Below are 22,877 nucleotides of genomic sequence, written 5' to 3'. Positions count from 1 at the left end.
TATTTATGATTAAATTAATTGACTTAGTCATCTGTGACATAGTAACCAGTTCAACCATCTAAAGATCACTGTTTTACAACCAACTGCTTCTTGCAATAGATTAACATCTCCTTGGACTTTGATCATTGGAGAACACAATTATGATACATGGATGATTGATTGAAACCTTTTGAAAATCCATCTGAGCAATCTTGCTTGTTTTGGTAAACTAATACGTTAAACTCTCTAACAACCTTCTAACGGCTGCTCTCCTATCAAAGTCATGGAAAACTTTACACCGCCCAGTTCATTTCAGCGGTTTAAAATATGTCCGGATATTTTGTTTTTGCAGTTAACTTATGTGACCTGTATTATCTGCTATACTGTAGATTACCGTTGCATTACTTGTTGCTCAATTACTACTGAAACAACTAATTTTTCAACTTTGCTGTGTAATAAACTTGTTTCTCCCTGAAAAAAAACAAAATAAGATACACTCAAATTTTGCTAGAGTTTTTGTTAACTACTCAAGTTATAAATCGAAATTTGAAATTCTAATTCCAAAAAGCTGTAGCCCTATAACTTGTCTATAGTTAGGCAAAGATTTATTTTCCTTGCAAGTCCCGTTCATAAAAGGGAAATCAGAGTACAACTCAATTTTGAACAATCCGATAATTCAGTAATCAGTTAAGTTATTTAATAATTCAGTAATTCAATAAATCAATAATTCAGTAATCAAATTAAATTAAAACTGTACAGTTGTTGAATTAGTAGGCTCAACCACCACATCACTGACCCTGTTTTCCATCGCCTAAACATTAACCCTAAACTAAACATCGCCCAAACTAAACATCGCCTTTTCGAGGTAGCACTGGGGCGAGCTTCACTACTGAACTCTTGTACACTCCGTTGTTCGTTCGAACTATTGCGGATCGAATCACACAGTCAGACCCAACGATGGTCTCCGCAACTCGGCCTGCATTATAATATCCACACTTATCGCTGTCTCCGATCAGCCAAATGAGATCGCCTACTTTAAGGCTTTCGTTCGTCTTAGATCGCCATTTTTGCCGATTATTCAGAGTTGGCAGATATTCTTTACGAAATTTGTCCCAAATGAGATTTGCATGGGCTTGTGTTTGTCGGAAGAGTTTTTGATGATCGACAAAATCTTCTGCGCATGGGAGATATGGTAAGCAAACGTTCTTGTTGTCAAGCAAGAAGTTATTGGAGGCCGGTGCTTCTAGATCATTATCGTCTGAACTGACTAGAGTTCTTATTATAAGTCAAAGGTCTTGCGTTCAATGTCTGCTCAACAACACATCGTTGTTGCAAGAAGATCTTCTGTGACTGATTGGTTCTCCAACACTTCTCGCATTGCTTTCTTGCAGCTTCTCACCAACCGTTCCCATACTCCTCCAAAGTGAGGTGCTGTGGGTGGGTTGCTTCTTCGTTGGATCAGATGTTCTTGGATCCTTTCTTTGTTCCTTGCAGCAATTTACTCTGCAAACTCTCTTTCAGCTCCAACAAAGTTTGTCCCGTTGTCACTGATGATTTTACACGGTTTGCCTTTTCGTGCAAAAATTCTCATAGTTAAAATGAGACAACTATCTGCGTCCACCTTGGGGACCACTTTTATATGTACCGCTCTCATAGTTTCAAATGTGAAGAGAAAGCACCATCGCTTCTCGTTCTCTTGCCCAATCTTCACAATAAAAATGCCAAAGTAGTCAACTCAACATATGTAAAGGCTGTTGAAGCATCTAACCGCCCTTCGGGTAGATCGGCAATTACTGGTGCTATCGTTTGTGCCCTTCCTTTTCTGCTGGTAACGCACTTGTTCTTGATTGATCTCAAGGAGTTTCATATACCTAGAATCCATATCTTCCGCTGAATAATGTTTATTACATGCTCATTGGCTTCGAGTTGATCGTCCTTGTGCTCGTTTTGCAAGAATAATTCAACCGCATGACGTTTCCAATGCAGCAAAATTGGATGTTTTGCATTGAAATTCAATTGAATTTTGCCTATTCTGCCTTTGGCGCGAGTAGGTCCTTCTTCATCCAGGAAGGGTGAGAATTGTAGAATTCTTTTGCTTTTTGGAAACTTCATCTCTTCACTAACCTGTTCTTGCTGTAGTAAATTGAAGATGATTGTTTATGATTTTTCTCTTTCTTCAATGCTGATTACAAGTGTGGCTGGTTTGTATTTGCTCAATGCTTGCTGTACGTATACCACTGTAATCACTAGTATGTTAAAAATACTGAATCGTTCCCACTGAATAACAGCTTTCTTCTTTTCAGCCTGTATCATGAAGACTGATGAGTGTATATTCTCTTCATCGGAGGCAAATAATTGGTTCACTATCTCTGGCCATTCGCTTTCTGGTCGCTTCGACCAGGCAGACCCAGTGGGCCACTCACTTCTCCTAAGATCCTCAGTGTTGATTGCTCTGGTGCCAATGTCCGCTGGGTTGTTGATACCGCTCACATGTTTCCTCTGTGAAACATCAGTTGTATCCAATTTTTCAGCTACCCGATTGGCCACAGATACTTGTTATTTACGATAGGAACTGTATATTCACTGCAATACTGTAGTTGAATCTGCGCAAAAACTAAAACTATTTACCCCTACCACGTGTTCCTTGACTATATGTTCCGTCAACCTCACTGCCATGACTGCCGCTCGCAATTCCAACTGTGGTATTGAAAAATGCCTCATCGGTGCAACTCTGCACTTTGCAATAACAAATGCTAAGTCAGCTGAGTATTCTTTTAGTTGTGAACGCAGATAGGCTACTGCCCGTATCGTGTCTTCAGATGTTGCAAACACATGAAGTTCGGTTTTATCCCTCTCTCCGTTGAAGTATCTTCTATCAATGCTTGTCTCAGCTACAAATGGAAATTGTTGTTTCCATCTCAGGAATTCTTCTTTTTCACCAGGCTTCACTTCGCTGTCCCAAAGTTGTCCTTTTTTAGTCTGAATGCTTTTATGAAGTCGTCTCATGTGAACAATGAACGGAGCAAATAATTCGATCTGGTCGAATACTGAAGATAAAAGTGACAGAATCTTCCTCTGGGTTATTGGTGCTTCAACCTCTTTGTTCATACCTCTGCACACTTGAAGACTATCATCAGTAACAGCCTTGTAGTCCTAGCACTGAAGATTATTCCTAGCCTTCATTATTGGGTTCCACTTCGACTTGCTTAGTGTTGCTGATTGACTTGAAGTCTTCTGGGATTGCTTTGATCACTGCATCGTTGTCGCTTATCCACTTCTTCAATTCATGTCCATGTTGGGAGAAAAGACGTTGTGGTTGCTTGAAGACTTCAATAGCTTCTTCACTGGTTTCTACAGGTTTGATGAAATCGTCCATCTAGAAGTTGTTGTGTATTACTTTTGCTGCAATTGGATACTCTTCTTCATTGTCTAGTCCCACTTGCTTGAGGGAATAGATTGCACATGTTAGAGAACTGTTAGCTCCAAATATATGGCGATGATATATTCGTACATCTCAACAAATTCGTTAGTTCTTGGACGCCATAAGAAGCTCAAGCAACTTTTATCTTGTTCGGGAACTTACACCTGCAGAAATATCGGTTGGATGTTAGCTGTCAGGGCTATTGGTCCTTCGCGGAATCTGAAAATTGTTACAATTAATCCGTGTATCAGATCAGGGCCTGCTAGTAGTTGGTAATTTTAGGCATACTTCCTTGTACTTGACGCAGCATTGCAAACATGTCTTACTTTGCCATGCTTGTTCGGGTTTAGCACTGGATGGTGTGGCAAATACCATTTTTTCCCGAAGGTGCTTTCCAGTTTGGACTCGTCCAACATCTTTACGAGTCCCTTTTCTACATCTGTATCTATTGTCTGTTGATCCAAACTCTTATGGTTTGGGTCCCTTTGGAATCTTTGCTCCAGTGAGTAAAGCTGATCAAAGGCTGAGCTTTAGTTGTTCAGTAGGTTTGGCTCTAGTTCACTCCCAGCATTCCAACTTCGTAACGCTCGCCTGTGAATTTCATCGTACTCTCCAGCATATTTTTGCCTGAAGTTCTTTCTTTGTCTGACTGACAACGCTGGTTTTGGAAGCATGGTTTCCCACTGACCACCCATCCTAGTTCTGTTAGAACGGCAAAAGGTTCGCTTCGTGCTCCTGTCTTATAGTCCAATGGGCTTTGCAGCTCATAAGCAGCTTGACCAAGGATGATGTCAACTTCCATCAACTTGAAGATTTTGTTGGGTAAAACACTCAACTGATTGAAAATTTGCTTCAGCTTATTGTAGTTGTAGTTTGTGTTTCCCAAGGAGATTGATGGGTGTGCACACGCTTCGATTGAATGTAGCTTTGAATGTAGTCCCTTATTCTGAGAGGAACTTTTTTGTCTTCGGATCCTTTGTTCCGGGTATGCCAGCCATGCTGAGCGTCACATCGGTGCCTGGCACACTTATCTTGCACACTTTGATCGATGAATGAAACCGTTGATCCACTATCGAGAAAAGCATATGTATTCAGCCTGTTGCCACCGCTCAGCATTGAGACGGGAACTAGTCGAAGATCGTAACTGTAGAAGCTGTAGAAAGCCCGTAACGTCGTTACTCTGGTTGATTGTTGCTGCACCTACGTTGACTGCGTGATTGCCCTTGTCCTTTTGATTTTTTGAGTTAGGCAATTGGTTGTGCATCTTGATGCATCCATTTATACCGCACGCATTGACTTTACAATTTTTGATTGCATGCCCTTTGCCTAGTCATCCTTAACAAAACCGTTGCCTCCTCACTGCTGCGTATCGACCATTCACACTCATGTTCCTAAATAGTGGAGAGTCCCAAATTGTTTGAGTGCCATCAGCTAGCGGACGGTGATCACTTTGCATTTGCTTCATATCTTTCAAGTTCGAACTAGCTCAGAATTTTTATGTTTCTGGGATCCGTTTGTCTTTATTTCGGCTTATTTGGTCTTCTTCTTTTCGGTCTCCCTTGAAAGCTGAAAATTCCTTGTGTACGAATGCTATACCAGATAGCCATTTATCCAAACTTAATCAGAATAGGCCAATCTTTATCTTTATTATCTACATAGAACCACCACCTCTCTTTGAGAACTTGAGGTAGTTTATCTACTGCCATATACAGTGTCAAGTTTGATTGCAGATCACCTATCTGCTTGTACTCTTTGACCATATTCACAAAGTTCGAAACAATAACTGAGAAACTGATCACATTGGTTGGGTAGTGAGGTTTCACCTTACTTGCTTCGAACAGACTCTCCAGCTGTGCATCAATGATCACCTGAGGCCTTTCAAACCTGCTCTCCAGAATGCTCCATGCAACACCATAGAACTCTCCAGAATAGAACTTTCCAGAGATTGCTGACCTTGCATTGCCCACCAGTAGAGTCTTCAGATGGCTCATCTTCTCTGAGTCTGGTATTGGTCGTTGATCCACTGTAGCATTGAACATACTAGACCACTCCGGTCACTTGAGAGGGTTTCCGGCGGTGTTGTTCATTTTCAGCTTTTGTAGATTACTGCTACCTGAATAAAACCTGTTGTATCGTGGACCACCTCTGGTGGAAATGTCTCTGTCTTCAATACTTGAGGAACGGTCTCGTGAACTGCGGTATCGTGGGAAGTAACTATCCCTGTTCACTTCAGGGGTTTCTTCGATCTGGTGTTAGAAGGCGGTCATTTTTACTGGCCCAGTCTGAGACATCTCTCTTCATTGGGGTCCAGTTGAAGGGTGATTTGTCTCGAGCACTAGTTGATTGGGAACGGACATCATCATTCTCTAATGCTGGTCTCTTCTCTTTGCGCTCTAGCTCACGCCCTTCCTTCAGTAGTTGATGATTGGTTTCCAGTTCCGTCATTTGCATTTCCAGCTCTAGCTTCCTCCGCTAGAATTGTGCCTGTTTTGGTCGCATCTTGGTTTCGAATTCCATATCAAATTTCTTCATCTGTTCTTCCCGCTTTTGCCTGGCTGAAGATGTTTCTCAGACATTCTACGTCTCTTGCCCGCTTGCTGTTGCTCCACTCTGCACTGTTTGAGCAACTGCATTGTCTGTTGGGTAGTTTTTGTTACTCTCGTTATCGTTCATTGCTTCAGTTGTATTGCTTTGCTCTGCATTCATTGTTCACTGCACTCATGGTCGGTTGCATGCCTTTGCTTATATATGCAAGCCATTTATAGTTCAAATTTGCTTTGCACTTCCTTGTTTCTTTCAGATGTTCCTCAACGAAATTTGTTGGGTAGGGTGCACGCTTGTTTCAAAGCAGCAGTTGCTTGGGTATTTCTTCCTCTAGAAGGCGAACAGTCTGTTGGTAGAGGACCTTTAGTTTGTTGCGTCGATCTGAATTTTAGATTTTTTGTAGCCAAGCCATCTTTTAGTGTTAACTTCTTCCACTTAAGCTTGGAACTCTTTGTTTTACGTTTGAGCTGTCGATTGATGCTGTTCTCTGCTTATTGTACCTGAATTTTCTGGTTGCTGTTTGCTTTTGCTTTGCTGATATCCTTTGAGCAGGGTTCGCACTTGAATTTCTTCATTGAATTGCACTCTTCTAATTTACTCACTGGTTTGTTGCTGTTGCTTTGTTTGATTCTCTTTGGTGGGTGCCGTTCTTTGTGGGGGGGGGGGGGGGGAATGCCTTCGGCACTCTCGTCATCAGATTTGTCTTCCACTGATCGGGTCGGTGGAACAAATGTAACGGCTGTTCTTCTATCAAAGTCAATGAAAACTTTAATTCGCCAATCAGACTGGAAATCAGTTTGCCTTCCACTGACCGGGTCGGCGGAACAAATGTAACGGCTGTTCTTCAATCAAAGTCAAGAAAAACTTTACTTCGCCACGTTCGTTTCAGCGTTTTCAAATCTGGCCGAATATTTTGTTTTTGCAGTTGATTTTTCTGAACTGTATTATGCGCTATGTTGTAAATTACTGTTGCTCAATTACTCCTGATAAGTAAATTTTCAGCTTTGCTGTGTAATAAACTTGTTTCTCTTAAAATATTTCAAGTTGAAACAATCAAATTTTGCTAAAATTTTTTTTAATAACTCAAGTTGTAAATATAGATAGGAAATTCTAACGGTAACAAATTGTAGTCCAATAACTTGGCTATACTTATGCAAAGCTGTAATTTACTAGCAAGTGTCGTTCAAAAAAAAGGAAACCAGACTATAACTAAATTTTGAACAATCCGATAATGCAATAATCAATTTCATTTCTCAATAGGCTTCAATATCCACCAACATCAAAAATATGCCAGGCTTCGGTAAAACCAGTAAGAGAAACTGTCTTTATGCTCAGCACAAAGTTTTTAACACTACGGAAATTTGTTGTTGATCACTCTTACGTAAGAGTGATCAACAACAAATCAGCGGTTGAATTTGACATGTAAACCCACGCGACTAGCAGAAGGTGCTTGAAAAACTACCAAAAATCAAATGAAATTCGCTATTTTTGTTATATTGAAATGACATTCAATGAGTATTGAAGAAGTTTTTTGGAGCGGTAAATTACTCGTTATCGTGTCTTGTTTTTGTAGATAATATTAGTGATTGTACAGTTTTAACTTAACTTTGACTTATGGAAAGACAATTAATTTGATATTCTCAATCTTTCCTTCTTAGGAACAAAATTCCTAAGTGTGAAAAACTTTGTGCTGAGCAAAAAGACTGGTTTCTCTTACTGGTTTTACCGAACCCTGGCACATTTTTGATTTTGGTGGATATTGAAGCCTATTGAGAAATGAAATTGATTATTGCATTATCGGATTGTTCAAAATTTAGTTATTGTCTGGTTTCCTTTTTTTTGAACGAGACTTGCTAGTAAATTACAGCATAAAGAGAAACTGTCTTTATGCTCAGCACAAAGTTTTCCACACTTAGGAATTTTGTTCCTAAGAAGGAAAGATTGAGAATATCAAATTAATTCTCTTTCCATAAGTCGAAGTTAAGTTAAAACTGTACAATCACTAATATTATCTACAAAAACAAGACACGATAACAAGTAATTTACCGCTCCAAAAAAGTCCTTCAATATTCATTGAATATCAATTCAATATAACAAAAATACCGAATTTCAATTGATTTTTGGTAGTTTTTCAAGCACCTGCTGCTAGTCACGTGGTTTTACATGTCAAATTCAACCGCTGATTTGTTGTTGATCACTCTTTCGTAAGATTCGCTGTATACACTGACTTTGGGGTTAGGAATACTTTTTACCCCCCCACTCTCTAAATTGGTGCCCCCACTCTCTACTTGCCCCCACTCTCTAAATTGGTAACAAAATCGCAAAATTCATCGAATCTGGCATACCAAGTTCCGTATCTCTTTCTCCGTTTGATCTCAATTTGTGTGATTGTGAACACGTGAATATATGGCAATATTGGCATAGTTTGAGCTTGAGTTTCACTTCATCTATGATGACTACGTACTGATAATAGTTACTGTATATAAATGTTGAACAAAGTGAATAAATCCATACGGCTTCGATGGAATGTAGCATTACATTTTGCTTGTCATGCTATTCTAACTTCATTGCTTGAAATGGCCTTGAGGCGCTATTTAATTTGGTGGTTGAATTAGTAAAAGCTGCAGTAGACGTTCTACGGCTCGCAGTTTGCATAACTGATGTGTTTTTTACGCGAAACTTAGACTTAGCTTCCGTTTATATCCCGCATTCATATCTCCATATCTATATTGATCCATGACACCGCAAATTACACACGACTTGCATGCGGATGCTTTTGTCCTTGTGGAAATCAGCTACGTTCAATTGCGGTAATCAGGCTACATCCTTTGTAGCCTGAATTCCAAAAAAATCAATTTTCCTAAATTTTTTTTTGGATTTGCGTTACGTTTAAAAACAGTAACTAGTTATCAAATGCGATAAATCATTTCCACAATTTGGTAACAAAATTGAACATTATGAAAATCCGCATTATTTGTTAATAAAATCCACGATATTGCAGCTAACTACACACTTAATTTCACTTAAATGTAATTGGCTTATATTGTTTGTAACACCGTTTAATAAATTTGAGTTTCAAAATTGTAAGCTCAACAAAACTCTTTTTATGAGCGCTGCTCGAAAGAAAAGCATTGCTCTGCTTTTTCAGAAACGTTTCGCCAAATAAATCCTCTAAATTTCTGGTTGAGCGCTAAACTTTACAAATACGAATAAACGAAATAGTCTATTCATCAAATCATACAAGGAACTAGCTGATTGAGGACGGCTGACAATCTTGCAAGAATCATGCGACACTATGCATCTTCAAGGAAGATCCTTCAAAATAACCGTCCGAAAGGGAAGACGCATGTAAGAAGACCGGCCACTTTTTGCAAAGACTCTTGCAAGATAGCCGTCTTGCATGAATGGTCGTAAACGTACCTTAGCTGATGCTAGAAGCTGACGCTTCTTTTTGCTTCTTTGAAGACAAGAGAATAAAGAATTTTTGGCGTGAGAATTTATTTTCAACGCTCCATCGTTCGTTGACTTTACTTAGGTTGAGATTATGAAATTTACGCTTCTTGTAAGATTCTTGGAAGGTATTTGTCCAGATTTAACACCTTGCAAAATATATTTCCGAGGCATGAGTCTTGCAGGATTATCCAGGATAGGCGTCATATTAATCGAAACAATGCTAACTGACAACTTTTGGCCCAAATATACTTCAGCGTTAATTGGATACAAAATTTTCATGTTTTTGCAAAAAAAATCTTTTAATTAACCGGAACATAAACTAAAAACTCAGAACATCAAAGATTTTCTATATAGGTAATTGTCTCTTCAGTTCACAGAGCACACCGGTTTCATTTTTGCTTTGAGAAACGATCTTGATGTTTCTTTGGGATCTACATTTGGAAATTTCCTGCTTCACACTAGAAAGTTTCCATAAAGGAGGAAACTCTATGAAATTTAGTTTAACTTGAAAAAGTGTTTTTCGCAACGTAATCGGTTTCTAAGTACCAGTTAAGGCCTTTATACAAGAATTTTGATTAAAACTTGTCGTGAAAAAAGTATATTCATTTTCTGCCAAAACTCCAGAGTAGCTCAACACTGGAACACAATTGGTTACATTGGAAAGCACAGTATTAACAGAGTGGAACCCTAATTTAGCTACCTGAATGAGATTTGCAGATTACGTCAAGAGTAGAGCTCTAGCTTGAACAGCGGAAGATCGGATCAATTACTTTGCGCAAACTCTTCCTTGTGAATAAACCGCAGATCAAATAAATTTAAAAGTGTTTGAAAAAGTATAATTGTTACGGCTGATATTAGTAGTGAAAAACTAAAAATATCTTTACGCACGTTCTGGTTCGTTTAAAGCTTTAGAAAGTTTTCTTGACTGTAATTTCCTTAGGATTTTCTGCAAAACTTTAAGAAAATAACTTGAATTTCTTAACTCTAAAAGTCATACAACTTGACTCCAATTACACTAATGCTCGCTCTGTTAGTAATATGTTCATCAGATGACATTTACGAGTGGCAATTAAACATTACATAAGTGACATTTACAGTTAAAGGGAGTATTCTGTTCAGGAATTCAATCTGTTTACATAGCAAATTATTAGGTAAATATGAAATTAACCATATTAAGACAATGATTATGTAGAGAAGTTGAAACGTTAAACATGGCAATATGGCGTGATAATAGAAGGTTCATCAAAAACTAACATAAAACATTTCTGACACAACATTTGACATTAAACGATCTTTAAAACAGGAAAACTTAGTGTATTATTCAAATATTAACAAAAGGTTGGTCATAACTGAAATGGAAAGTATGAATTCGCCCACATATCAAAAGCTGTCATAATTTTGGCATTGCTCGTGACATTTAGAAAGCGTATTGATACAATGCAACTAATTGATCATATAATTATATGGCAAAACTAGTTGGAATTTGAAAAAGGGAAAATCTGCCGTTCAGGGTAAAGTTGCAAAGTCGATGAACGAAATGAGCATCGAGACTAACACCAATGGTTAGAGTATCAAGTGAAAAGTTTGCCCAACCCTCACTTTCAGGGTCCTAATTTCAAGTCCCTAGGAGCTAGAGCACTTCAAAATACAGCACTTTTTCAAGGTCACCCGACTATCGGAAACAAAAGTTGTGACCTTGAGATGAAAACTATTGAAAATGAAAGCAACGCATAAGGGAATGAGAGTACATATGAGAAATAGACACCAGTGACCTTGAAGGTCTTGCACCAAGGTTAAATATTCTTTTTTCCAACATTTTAGTATGTTTTTACATTATTTCTAATATTAAAATGCAACATTGATCGAACTTGACCCAATTCCGTAGCTCTAAAAGATGAGAATTGCCTGTAGAGGGCAGAGCTATATAATCATCATAAAACGATATAATAACTTGATATGAAAAATTTAAAATATTAGTTTTGACCGCAACATAGCCGGCCCAGTTTTTGGTCACAAATCCAAAAATAACATCACTTGCGGTCACTATTTACAGTGATCAACTTCACAATAAGTCTTTTGTAGCTACCCGTTGCAGTCTTTACTAGCGCTGATCAGACTATTTGGTCGTCACTCTTATGAACTTCTTGAGTTCTTCCTAACGGGAAGTTGAATGGATGCACATTCTTATCGACTAAACAAACCAGGTCACCAGTTTTTGGCTCGATAAGTTCTTCCTTGGCCCACTTCGTCCTATGCTGTAGGCTTGGCAAATACTCAGACATCCAACGGTTCCATACGGCAACTAGGATGCTATGTTGATCTCTGAACAGCTTTCTGTAACTCGCAGTAGTTCCAGAAAACAACGCATTTGGCCAATTATTGCTAATTTGACCTATAAGAAAGTGGTTTGGTGTCAGTGGCTGTAAATCGGTGACATATCCACTAACATCCGTAAGTGGTCGGTTGTGCATTAACTGCTCAACTACACAGAGTACTGTGCGAAGTCTGTCTTCAGTTAAGCTCTGATTGCCGAGAACATTGTACAAAGCTTTCTTGCAAGATTTCTTAAGACGTTCCCATACACCACCAAGGTGAGGAGCTGCAGGCGAGTTGAAGGTCCACTTGATGCTCTCCTCTGCCAGTCTACTTGCTATTTCGTCTTTCCTGAGCTCCTGGAAGGCTTCCTTGAACTCTGTAGCCACTCCAACAAAATTTGTTCCATTGTCAGAGATTATTGACTGAGGTTGACCTCTTCTTGCAATGAACCTATGAACAGCACCAATGCAAGCTTCAGTGTCCAAGCTGTCAACCAGTTCCAGATGAACAGCTCTAACACTCAAGCAGTTAAAGAGACACACCCATTTCTTCATTGTACGTCTGAACATCTTTACTTCAAACGGTCCGAAATAATCGACACCGGTATTTGTGAATGGTCGGACACTATTCGTCACTCGGTGTGTCGGTAAATCACTCATCTGTGGAGTTTTACCGCTAGTAAACAGTCGACATGTTACACAATTGTGTTTCACTGCTCTCAGCGCGCTTCTTAATCCAAATACCCAAAATTTCTTCTGTACTTCGTTCCGAATATACTCCACCCCTTCGTGATGAAAAATTTTGTGCTGATAGCTCAGAAACAATTCGACTGCTCTATGTTTGCTAGGCAAAATAACTGGGTGTTTTGTCTCGAATGGTAAATTAGTTCTCCTCAGTCGTCCTTTTGCTCTCAGGACACCGTTAGAATCAATGAATGGAGATAAGGAAACAATTTTGCTGTTTGAAGAAACTGTTTTCTCGGATTTCAAGTCATCAATTTCTTTAGAATAGACTTCCAGCTGAACTAATTTCCAAATCAGTTAAGCAGCTTCTTCCAGTAGTGAATGCACTTCAGAGTTCTTTCTGGCAAGCGATAAAATCCAAGCAATTGTTCGCCTTAATCGGTTGTATTGGCTGTATAGTTTCCAATCGACTACACCAATTACTTCGTTTGCCACGTAAACTTGAACATTCATATCCTGCTCGGCTGGAAGCTGATTATCTTCGTTTAACAAGATCGGTTGTAGTAGCCAATCTGGACCCTTGATCCAATTACTGTTGGCTATGTCATCGAAGCTGAGACCTCTTGTTCCAAGGTCGGCTGGAATCTTAGCACCTTCCACGTGGTGCCATTCGTCCACAGTTGAAGTGTCGAGTATTTCTGCTACTCTGTTTGCAACAAAACCAAGCTGTTTCGTTGCTCGATCTTATCCACTGTATAACTGTTGTAGAATCAGACCACATAAAAACTTTATGGAAATGAATTGAGTGTTCCTTCATGATTGTGTCTTTCAGTCGATTCCCGGTTAATGCTGCCATGAGCTCAAGTTTTGGAATTGTATGATGCTTTACAGGTGAAACTCTGGCTTTTCCTTTTCCTATGATAAAGGATACTTTACGCTCTGATTGATCGTTTTCTGTTACAAGATATGCTACCGCACAAAATGCGTCCTGTGAAGCATCACCGAAAACGTGCAACTCATTTCGAATGTTTTCGTTCGACGTTTCATACCATCTGCTGACTTCAAACACTTCACCGGCATTCAATTCTCCGACCCAATCCGAGAATTGATCACTGAGGTTCTCGTCGATAAATGAGTCCCATTGTTGTCCTCTTGTCTGCCATATGCCTTTCAGGATTATTCTTCCACGGAAAACAAATGGAGCTAGAAATCCCAAAGATCAAAAACGCTAGAGACAATTGATAGCACTTTTCGCTGGGTCCAATAGTTTTCAGGCTGAAACTGTAAACCTCTGCATACTTTCAACGTGTCGGTGTTGTTCCATTCCAATCCAAGAATCGTCAGGGCCTTGTCATGTACTTCATCTTCATCAAAGTTAGTAGCCCACTTAGTTAGTTTGAAACCACCTTTTGCTAAAAGAGCAATTAATTCTGCTTTGACGTCATCAGCTTCTTTCCGACTCTGCGGCGAGACAAGTAGATCATCCATATAGAAGTTATGGCATGCTATGTAACTAGCTCGATCTGAATTTTCAGCATTGTCCGTTGCACATCTTTGTAGCGCAAAGTTTGCACAAGTTGGAGACGATTTAGCGCCAAATATATGTCTATTGCACTGATACGTTACTAATTGATCATTTTCATCTGACCATAGAAACCGTAGAAACTTTCGATTTTCCGGTCTGACTTCAACTTGAAGAAACATTTCTTCAATGTCGGCACTCAAAGCATATCGGTTCTCTCGGAATCGTGCCAAGATTCCCATCAGACTGGCTAGCAAATCCGGACCTGCTAAAAGCATGTCGTTGAGACTTGTCCCGCGGAATTTGCTGGCTGCGTTACATTCTCTTCTCACTTTGTCGGGTTTGTGAGGATTCAAAACTGGGTGATGTGGTACATACCAGACTTGTTGATTGATTGTTGCTGCCAAGTCGCTGCTAAAAAGAATTGAGATATATCCTTTAGTACTAAGATCTGATTTAATTGTTTCTGTATATTTCACTTTAAGTAGTTCGTCTGTCTGTAATGGACGCTGCAACACACGAAGTTGTCCCAATGCTGATGAAAATTTGTTGGATAAAGCTGCTTGTTCACTGTTCCATAATAAACCAACTTCATATCGTTCGCCGTTGAATTTGATCGTTGAATTTAGAATCTCGGTGGCTAGTTTTTCTTCTTTTGTTCTCTTGTCGGCAACTTTAAGTGTTCCGTAGGACTCCATATCCCACCACTTCTTGACAACTTCAGCAAGTTTCATGTCGTCATCGTTGGCTACATGACACGCTGCGCTGAGTTTTAGCTGATTAATTGGAACTGGACCACTGACTGTCCATCCAAGTGGTATCTTAATAGCCCACGGTTTGTTCTCACCGCCATTTTTGTATTCGACGGGTCGAATCAGTTCATAAGCATTCTGGACTAGAATGATCGCAAATTTCTTCAAATCGGTCTGCTTGAAACCCACACACTTCAAGTAGGGATACTTTTCTTTCATCTCCTGGACATTGTAAACGCTTGTTCCAATTTCCAAGTTCTTTTGACTGTGAATTGTGAGAAGCTTGCTTTTGTCCTGCATGCAGTTAGCCGGCCCAATTGTAGCCTGAACCGCTCTGCATGTTGTAATTTGTGTGCCGTGAATTCCAGTAACATTTAACGACACTGGTTCTCCACGTAATTCAAGCTTTTCTAACAAGCCTTCATCCCCCCACGTCTGAGTGAACCCCGTGTCACACACAGCAAGAGTATCTTCGAATTGTCCTTCATCTCCGAAGATTCTGACTTGTGCTATTTGCATTAAACTTATTATTGACTCCACATTGCTGGTTAAATTAGTCACTTCTGTCTTGTTAATGGGTTTCAAGTTTTTGGACCTTCTCTTGTAGTGAAGCAACTTGTTGTGGGTTTTCTCACAGCCATCAACGCCACAATTTTTTTTCCTTGGACAGTCTTTTGCTGCATGGTTATCAGCAAGACAACAAAAACATAGCTTCTTTTCTTTAACGACATTGTATCGTCATCTATTTTCATGTTCTTGAACTTATCGCAGTTCCAGACCCTATGATTGGAACTTTCGATAGGACATTTGTTTTCGGTCCGAGTTTTATTGTCATTTGAACTGAAGGTTGACTCGCTGGGCTTTGGATTTTTCTTGAAATCAGGATTCTTACCGAACTTTGTCGTTTGTGTTTCGAATTTTGACGATGTAGGCGCACAATGAACTAATCGCTCATGAACTTGCGCTTCTTCTTGCAACCAGTTATTAAACTCGACCAAGTTTGGTTTTCGTCTTGCTTTGGTTGGGGCCTCTATAAAGGCAAACCATCGACGCTTTGTATCTAACGGCAACTAATCTCAAGGTTACTAGAAGAAAACAAGTCGTTCGAGTACCCAAATTGCTGTAGAATGTTCACAAACGTTGATACCGTATCAGCAAACTCTATCAAGGATGATACGTCGCTAAATCTAACCCGTGGGAAGTTCTGAATTTTGGCAAGTTGTGAAGAGACAATGTGATGAGGCTGGCCAAACTTTCTTCGCAGTGTGTTCCAAGCCTGATCGTACATTGTTCCAGAGTAGCCCATTCCATTGACAGCTCGTTTTGCTTTTTCAACAAGCAGTGTCTTCAAATGGCTCATTTTTTTGTCTCGACTACTACTGCTGCTGTGTATTGTAGACAGAAACATTCCACTCCATTTAGGCCAATCCAATGGATTAACATCAAATTCGCGCAGTTTTAATTTTGGCAAACTTCTGCTACTATTGTTGGTTGGTGTTGAAAAGATATCATTACCGTTGTCCCTTGGAAACAACAATGAATTTGAATAGGCGTTTCTATCAGGTGAAAATCGTCTATCTCTGCTTCCCAGATGTGTACTTTGAATTCTTGTTTGCTGCTCAAATGGATTTTCGATATCTTCTCCTGAACTGTACTGCTGTCGATACTTTGTTGAACGACTCGAATAACTATCTGTCTTTAAAAAAGAAGTTGATGGACGCTCCAATTCTGGTGGTTGAACTTTGAGGTTTTCTTGGTACTCGTCGTATTCCACGTGAAGTTCTTTCGGGGAAAATTTGTCATCAGACTCAGTTTCACTTGATTGTTTAGATTTGTCAGAAGTCTCTCCAGAAGAACTTTCTAATTCGGCATCCATCAAGCGAAGTTGAGGTTTATCCTCAACTTGTCTCATCTGTTCTTCGTGCTCTCTTTGCTTTCTTCCAAACTCCATTTGAAGTTTTTTGTACTCAATGTTGGCCTTCTTTTTGGCCTTATCCTGTCTTACTTCAACTTTCTGGAGCTTTAGCAATCTCTTCTCCTCCTCTCTTGCAAGCTTGTTATCCAATGAGTAATTACCAGATTTACCCACTTGACTTGTGTTTTGAGTCGGACTGTCGCTTTTCTCTTTCTGTGAGCCACTGCTCACAAGGTTTACGCCATTGTCCTGAGGAGTACTGTCCGTTAGAACTGCTGCATTTGGAGCATCTTCTGCCAATGTGGTGAATGTGGAGACTGAAACTTCTCCAAACGAAACCATTTTGTTTTCTGATGCTGCTGCTTTTAGATCGAAAAGATTCAAATTGTAGCATTTGTGATCCGTTAGACGACTTCTGTAGTCAATACATTTCTCTGTTACCTCAGAGCAACCACTCCCACCGTGTTTGGCCTCTACTTTACTCAGCTGATTGAGTAACTTGTCTTCTTCTTCGAAGTATGCGTCAACTTCAGATCTAACTCGAGCAAGACGATAGTTTCCTTTCAACAATCGTAACAATTCTTCTCTTTTTCTTCTGAGTTGGTCATACTTCTGATTCAAATTAACCAAGTCCAAAGAGTGCTCTTGGCGGCCACGTCTGAATGAAATGATGATTTTTTGTTGGGAAGCTGCTTGTTGTTCTGATGAAGAAGGCATCGTCTTCTTGGCAACCTTCTGAGATTTTGTCGACTTCTTGAACATTTTGATAATAAATAACAACAAATATTATCATTTTAAATGTCCGGGGAGAATACGGAGCATTAATATTACGGCTGATATTAGTAGTGAAAAACTAAGAATATCTTTACGCACGTTCTGGTTCGTTTAAAGCTTTAGAAACTTTTCTTGACTGTAATTTCCTTCAATCTGTTTACATAGCAAATTATTAAGTAAATATGAAATTAACCATATTAAGACAATGATTATGTAGAGAAGTTGAAACGTTAAACATAGCAATATGGCGTGATAATAGAAGGTTCATCAAAAACTAACATAAAACATTTCTGACACAACATTTGACATCTAAACCATCTTTAAAACAGGAAAACTTAGTGTATTATTCAAATATTAAATAAAGTTTGTTCATAACTGAAATGGAAAGTATGACTTCGCCCACATATCAAAAGCTGTCATAATTTTGGCATTGCTCGTGACATTTAGAAAACGTATTGACACAACGCAACTAATTGATCATATAATTATATGGCAAAAACTAGTTGGAATTTGAAAAAGGGAAAATCTGCCGTTCAGGGTAAAGTTGCAAAGTCGATGAACGAAATGAGAATCGAGACTAGCACCGATGGTTAGAGTATCAAGTGAAAAGTATGCCCAACCCCCCCTTTCAGGGTCATAAATTCAAGTCCCTAGGAGCTAGAGCACTTCAAAAGTACAGCACTTTTTCAAGGTCAACCGACTATCGGAAACAAAAGTTGTGACCTTGAGATGAAAACTATTGAAAATGAAAGCAACGCATAAGGGAATGAGAGTACATATGAGAAATATACACCAGTGACCTTGAAGGTCTTGCACCAAGGTTAAATATTATTTTTTCCAACATTTTAGTATGTTTTTACATTATTTCTAATATTAAAATGCAACATTGATCGAACTTGACCCAATTCCGTCGCTCTAATAGATGAGAATTGCCTGTAGAGGGCAGAGCTATATACTCATCATAAAACGATCTAATAATTTGATATGAAAAATTTAAGATATTAGTTTTGACCGCAACAATAATTGAAAGAAATCTTGAAAGAAATAGAAACAGAATTTCTCTCATTTAAAATAATTCGGTGAAAAGGTCACGTTCGGGACGTTCTAACCAGTACCAGAACACTCAATATGCCAAATTAACCATTCTAATTTCAACTGATTGAGGAAATTTATTTGACCAATTTTAAAAAGATGAGCCTTAAAATGGGCACAGAACTCTTTGATATACTTTTAAAGGTCAACTGCAAAAACGAAACAGTGCAAAGCAGTTTATCAACACAAATACAAAGTGGTGAAAATGCAAAAAAGTTTTTTTGTGAGATTTGCCAAGCACGCAAACTTACTTATGCGCAGCAAAAATACAAAGACAATATTCGACTTATCCTCACCAGCGTCAAGGAGTCTTTCCAGAACAGCTAAACTCTTGTTTGTAATTAAAAGCTGAATTTTTTGACTTATTATTATCCAAAAACCGGTCCCTCAAATGAACAAAGTCACTCTAGAAACTCCAATAAATCGGGTACAAAATCAATTTAGAAAAAATAATAATCATAATTTCCCCTTGGTCTCTCATGTAGTTAAAAGATCATAATAGATAATATGCTTTATGTGTAAAAACTCTTGCTCATATGCGTTTTAATATGCTGAGCAACCTATAAAATTAAGTTTTCGGGATAAAATACTTGGGTAATTTGGCATTGCGCCTTTTCCTGAAAATGTGATGAACAGATACAAAATAGTATGGAAGTTATTAAGAATCCCTTACCAAATGTTGAATTTTTTCCTGCGCGATGGATTTGTTTCAGCTTGTATATTTTTGAGGCGGTCCAACATGAAACGAAATAATGCTCACAGATGCAGAATATAAACAAAGCCCTTAGAAATAAATGAATAAATATCAAACAAAAGTTATCACGTGGTTATTTGAAAACGGTTGTTGTGTCTTTTCAAACGCAGCGATGTAGATTTGAGCTGCTTTATTATGTAATAAAAAGTGGAAAATATGGAGCAATAGTTGGCGTAAAATTATTGTTTGTGATCTTTTTGATAAAGAAGTGGGGGTGATTAATTGTGGAAAAAGAACTCAGAATTAGATTTGGCGGTCTAGTCTTTTAAATTCAATTAGATGACCCACAATTAAAAAAGTAACGCGGTGAGCAAACTATCGCAATACATAAGGGGCTCTTTTTGTTCATGCAGCGGTCGCTTGATTATACCCCAGCTCGCAGGGGAGGGGTTAAGTTTATTCCTTATTTTTTGTTAAATTTGTAAAGGATATTAATACTAGTAAGTTAGTATTGGTTATAACAAAAGATTAAAGGTGTGTAAGAATGAGAAATAAATAAATTTGGGTATTACTGCAGCATAAAATGAATGGATGGGGGGGGGGGGTTGAGTCAACGTTTGCAGGCCAAGCATAAAAAGTGGATTTTAATTTAAAAGCGGAAAGATTTATTTGCTTTCACGTGTTTTTTTCCACATAATTCAGCTTGGTATTATACACCGGGGAGTTCAATTTTTCAACTTTATAACAAATTTATAACAATATTCCTTTGTAAAATTCATGCGCTGCTTGAGCGGAAAATTGTGTTTTGATTTCTCTTGCCTTCTTTTCGTTTTCCATTAATAATTGATGAAAATTTACAGCCAACTTGACTGGAAACAGGCAAATTTTCCAGGACTTGAAGGGAGACGTCAAAAATGGGAAAAGGAGCAAATTTTGCAGTTTTACAAAACAAAAATAGTTTAAGAAGGCTACCAAAGCGCCTTGTACCATTTTACAATTCGGCTTGTTTTAGATAAAGCAGCACGCATAATTAAATATGCATTTGCTTATAAACTATATGTAAATAAGTGACGTGACGGCTTCTCAATTACAGGAAAAGTTGCAGCTGAAAACAAATAAACAAACAAACAAAAAACGATATCAATTATTCATTACATATACTACATGGACAACTTTGACCTTCACAAAAAAAGACCTTCAAAAAGGGAAAAAATGTTTACAAATTCCTTTTATTTTGTGATCAAAACGTGCAAGCTTTCAATTTTTCCCTCGACTTTAAAGACCTTTCATTTTCTGGATGACAATGTTTATTTTTGTATGCTCTCCCGATATTTTTTGTTGTTTTCAGTGTACTCAGAATTTTGATGACAAACAGAATTGCTAACTTTTGCCAGTAAAGGCTTTCTGTTTTCCATTTATTACCACTTGCGCGTTTGTCTGTGAACAAAGTACAAAGAATACTCACTACAAATTGATAATTTGGACTGCAAATGCAAAAACTAGAAATGAGGCTTTCGAAGTTCATTTTTTACCAGCTAAGACAAGTTGTTCGAGCTGCAGATGTGATATGATAATAATAAAAATAATGAATTCAAACCAAACCTGATTTACACCATCTCGATTTTGCCCCACTTATGGGAGGTTCAGTTTTGATTTCGGTTTTCTAATTGATGCCATCCGAAAGGATAGCTATAGTATCTGAAATTAGATATTGCTTGCGCCTCAAAGAACTTAGTCACTTCCTTTTGTAATGTGTTGGGATTCTTCGGCGGCATTTTTTTGGGAACATATGCCGTGAAAGTTTGTAGGAGAATGGAAGCGCATTGCTATATTTTGCCACACGAACAACAAAACTTTCCTAGCAGCGCTTCTGTTTCATCTCTCGAACGTAAATCATAATTTTACCACTGAATCTTGTACTGCAGTCGTGTGATATGATCTTCAAAGTATTCTGTTTAAAAGGAAGAGATATGACAGGATCGGTTTGTACCCATTAGATGGAAGACCATGGTTAATCAGATTTAAGACAAGTGTGATTCTGAGAGATTCAATTTTCTACAGATCGATCTAACACATTATCTTTGAAGCTTCTCCAAACGTTGTTGTCTAATTTTACTGGGGAGCCAAATGTTTGATCCCTAGTAAAGAACTGAAAGTTCATAGTTTGACAAAGCACACTTGAACTTCACTTTTGTTTCAGCAGTAAAAATTTGTCGAATGTGAACTAGCGTTTGAAGAATTTTTTTTCACAATTATGTCAACGTGAAAATACCAACAAAGGTTTTGCAGAAATTTATGGGATCTCGTATTGACCTGGTCTGTTTAATCTGTTCTTTTGGTGCTTGAAAAGTCAGTTCTTGGTCAACGCTGTTTTGCAGAGAGAATTTCATAAACTGGAACGGCGTGAAACAAAATCTAAATAATTTCATTCACTCCATTATCAAAATCAGTTTAAGGAATTGGTTGATGGGTTTCTAAGCCAATTTTTTTGCTCCGTCCGCAAATAAAAAACGTTCATACGAGATAGTTTCTGGCAATCAATTTTTATCAACCGAAAACAGGAAGACTGCGCAAACTGACACTTGTGGTCCGCCAATTTTTACATTCAGATAATTTGACGTAAAATGTGGAAAAAATACTCGTTGTTGCGTGTCTAGAAGTTTTGATTTCAAGAACAGGAGGAATTTTTCATCAAAGCTATTTTGAGAAATTTTATGGATAGTAATTTTGAAGTTAATAGTGTCGAACGCTTTGGCTATATCGAGGAAAACAGATATTTGTTTTTAGCCTCTAGCTCGTAAAATAGTTTGTAACAATAAACAAAGGAATTGAGTTATGGTCGATCGACCAATGCGCAAACCATGCTGTCCGTCGCATAGTTGGCTTTGGAATCAACTGCTTGAAACGTTTATAAACCAATCTTTCAAACACTAATGACCAGGAAAAAGCATCGTATTATAACAACCAGAGAAACAATTGTGGCTTGAAACACATTAACATATGAAAACGAATTTTGCAATAGAATTCTACATGATAACTCGTTTAGAAATTTTTAAGAAATTCCGATAGTTTCACTTTGAAGCTGTCTTTTAGAATTTCATACAAACCCTCTGAAAAAAAAACTTTGGAATTTTAATCGTCCAAGAATCACAAAACTGTAATGTGTGCTAACCCAATAAAATATGGAGAAATTTTTGTTCATACGCATCTTTACGATTCAACGTACGTGAAATTTAAACATATTTTTTTCGAAAATGAAGTAAATTACGTTTGTAACCAGTCGGTTAAAATTTTAAAGTCAGGTTTAATATATACATTTTGTTTCTCATGAAAAAAATATTTGAATTTGAATTGAGTGTTTCCGCTTTCTGCTGTGCTTGAAGATAACTTTTGAAGTAGCTAATGTTTTTTGTTATTGGTACAAATTTATATTGTTGAAGCAGATGCTTTTTAAACATTTTTAAAAATTTGTTTTGGGCTTTTACTTTCCGCTTTTGAAGAGTAACTTCAGTCACTTTCAGAATGCTTTTGTGTTGTTCAGAACGGTTGCTTGTTTTCAATATGATCGGCTCTTCTGCTTTTTTTCAGTACCCCTAACCCCGGGAGAAAGTTAACTGTACCAAATGTTTTTACTGAAGCAACTCCACTTCCTAACTTCGAAACACCCATTTGATTTCAATTACATATTTCTTTAACAGACTTCAAACAAACAGATTTCATTAAAAGATCTCT

The 22,877-nt window shown here is 38.1% G+C and overlaps 1 protein-coding gene across 1 annotated transcript; it reads right to left on the bottom strand.

Annotated features, from left to right (window-relative positions):
* Positions 1 to 11,508: 11,508 nt before the first annotated feature.
* Positions 11,509 to 15,189, bottom strand: LOC142338157 (uncharacterized). Its single transcript, XM_075387794.1, has 3 exons — positions 13,696 to 15,189; positions 12,830 to 13,122; positions 11,509 to 12,388 (listed from the first exon to the last, which is right to left on the bottom strand). The coding sequence occupies exons 1-3, from the start codon at positions 15,187 to 15,189 to the stop codon at positions 11,509 to 11,511; spliced, it is 2,667 nt and encodes an 888-aa protein (XP_075243909.1).
* Positions 15,190 to 22,877: the final 7,688 nt, after the last annotated feature.

This window comes from Convolutriloba macropyga, chromosome 4 (genome assembly GCF_964194025.1).
Source record: "Convolutriloba macropyga chromosome 4, txConMacr16.3, whole genome shotgun sequence".
Classification (NCBI taxonomy): Eukaryota; Metazoa; Xenacoelomorpha; order Acoela; family Convolutidae; genus Convolutriloba; species Convolutriloba macropyga.
Note: the sequence above shows the minus strand (reverse complement) of the source record. Positions and strands in the feature narration are given on the sequence as shown.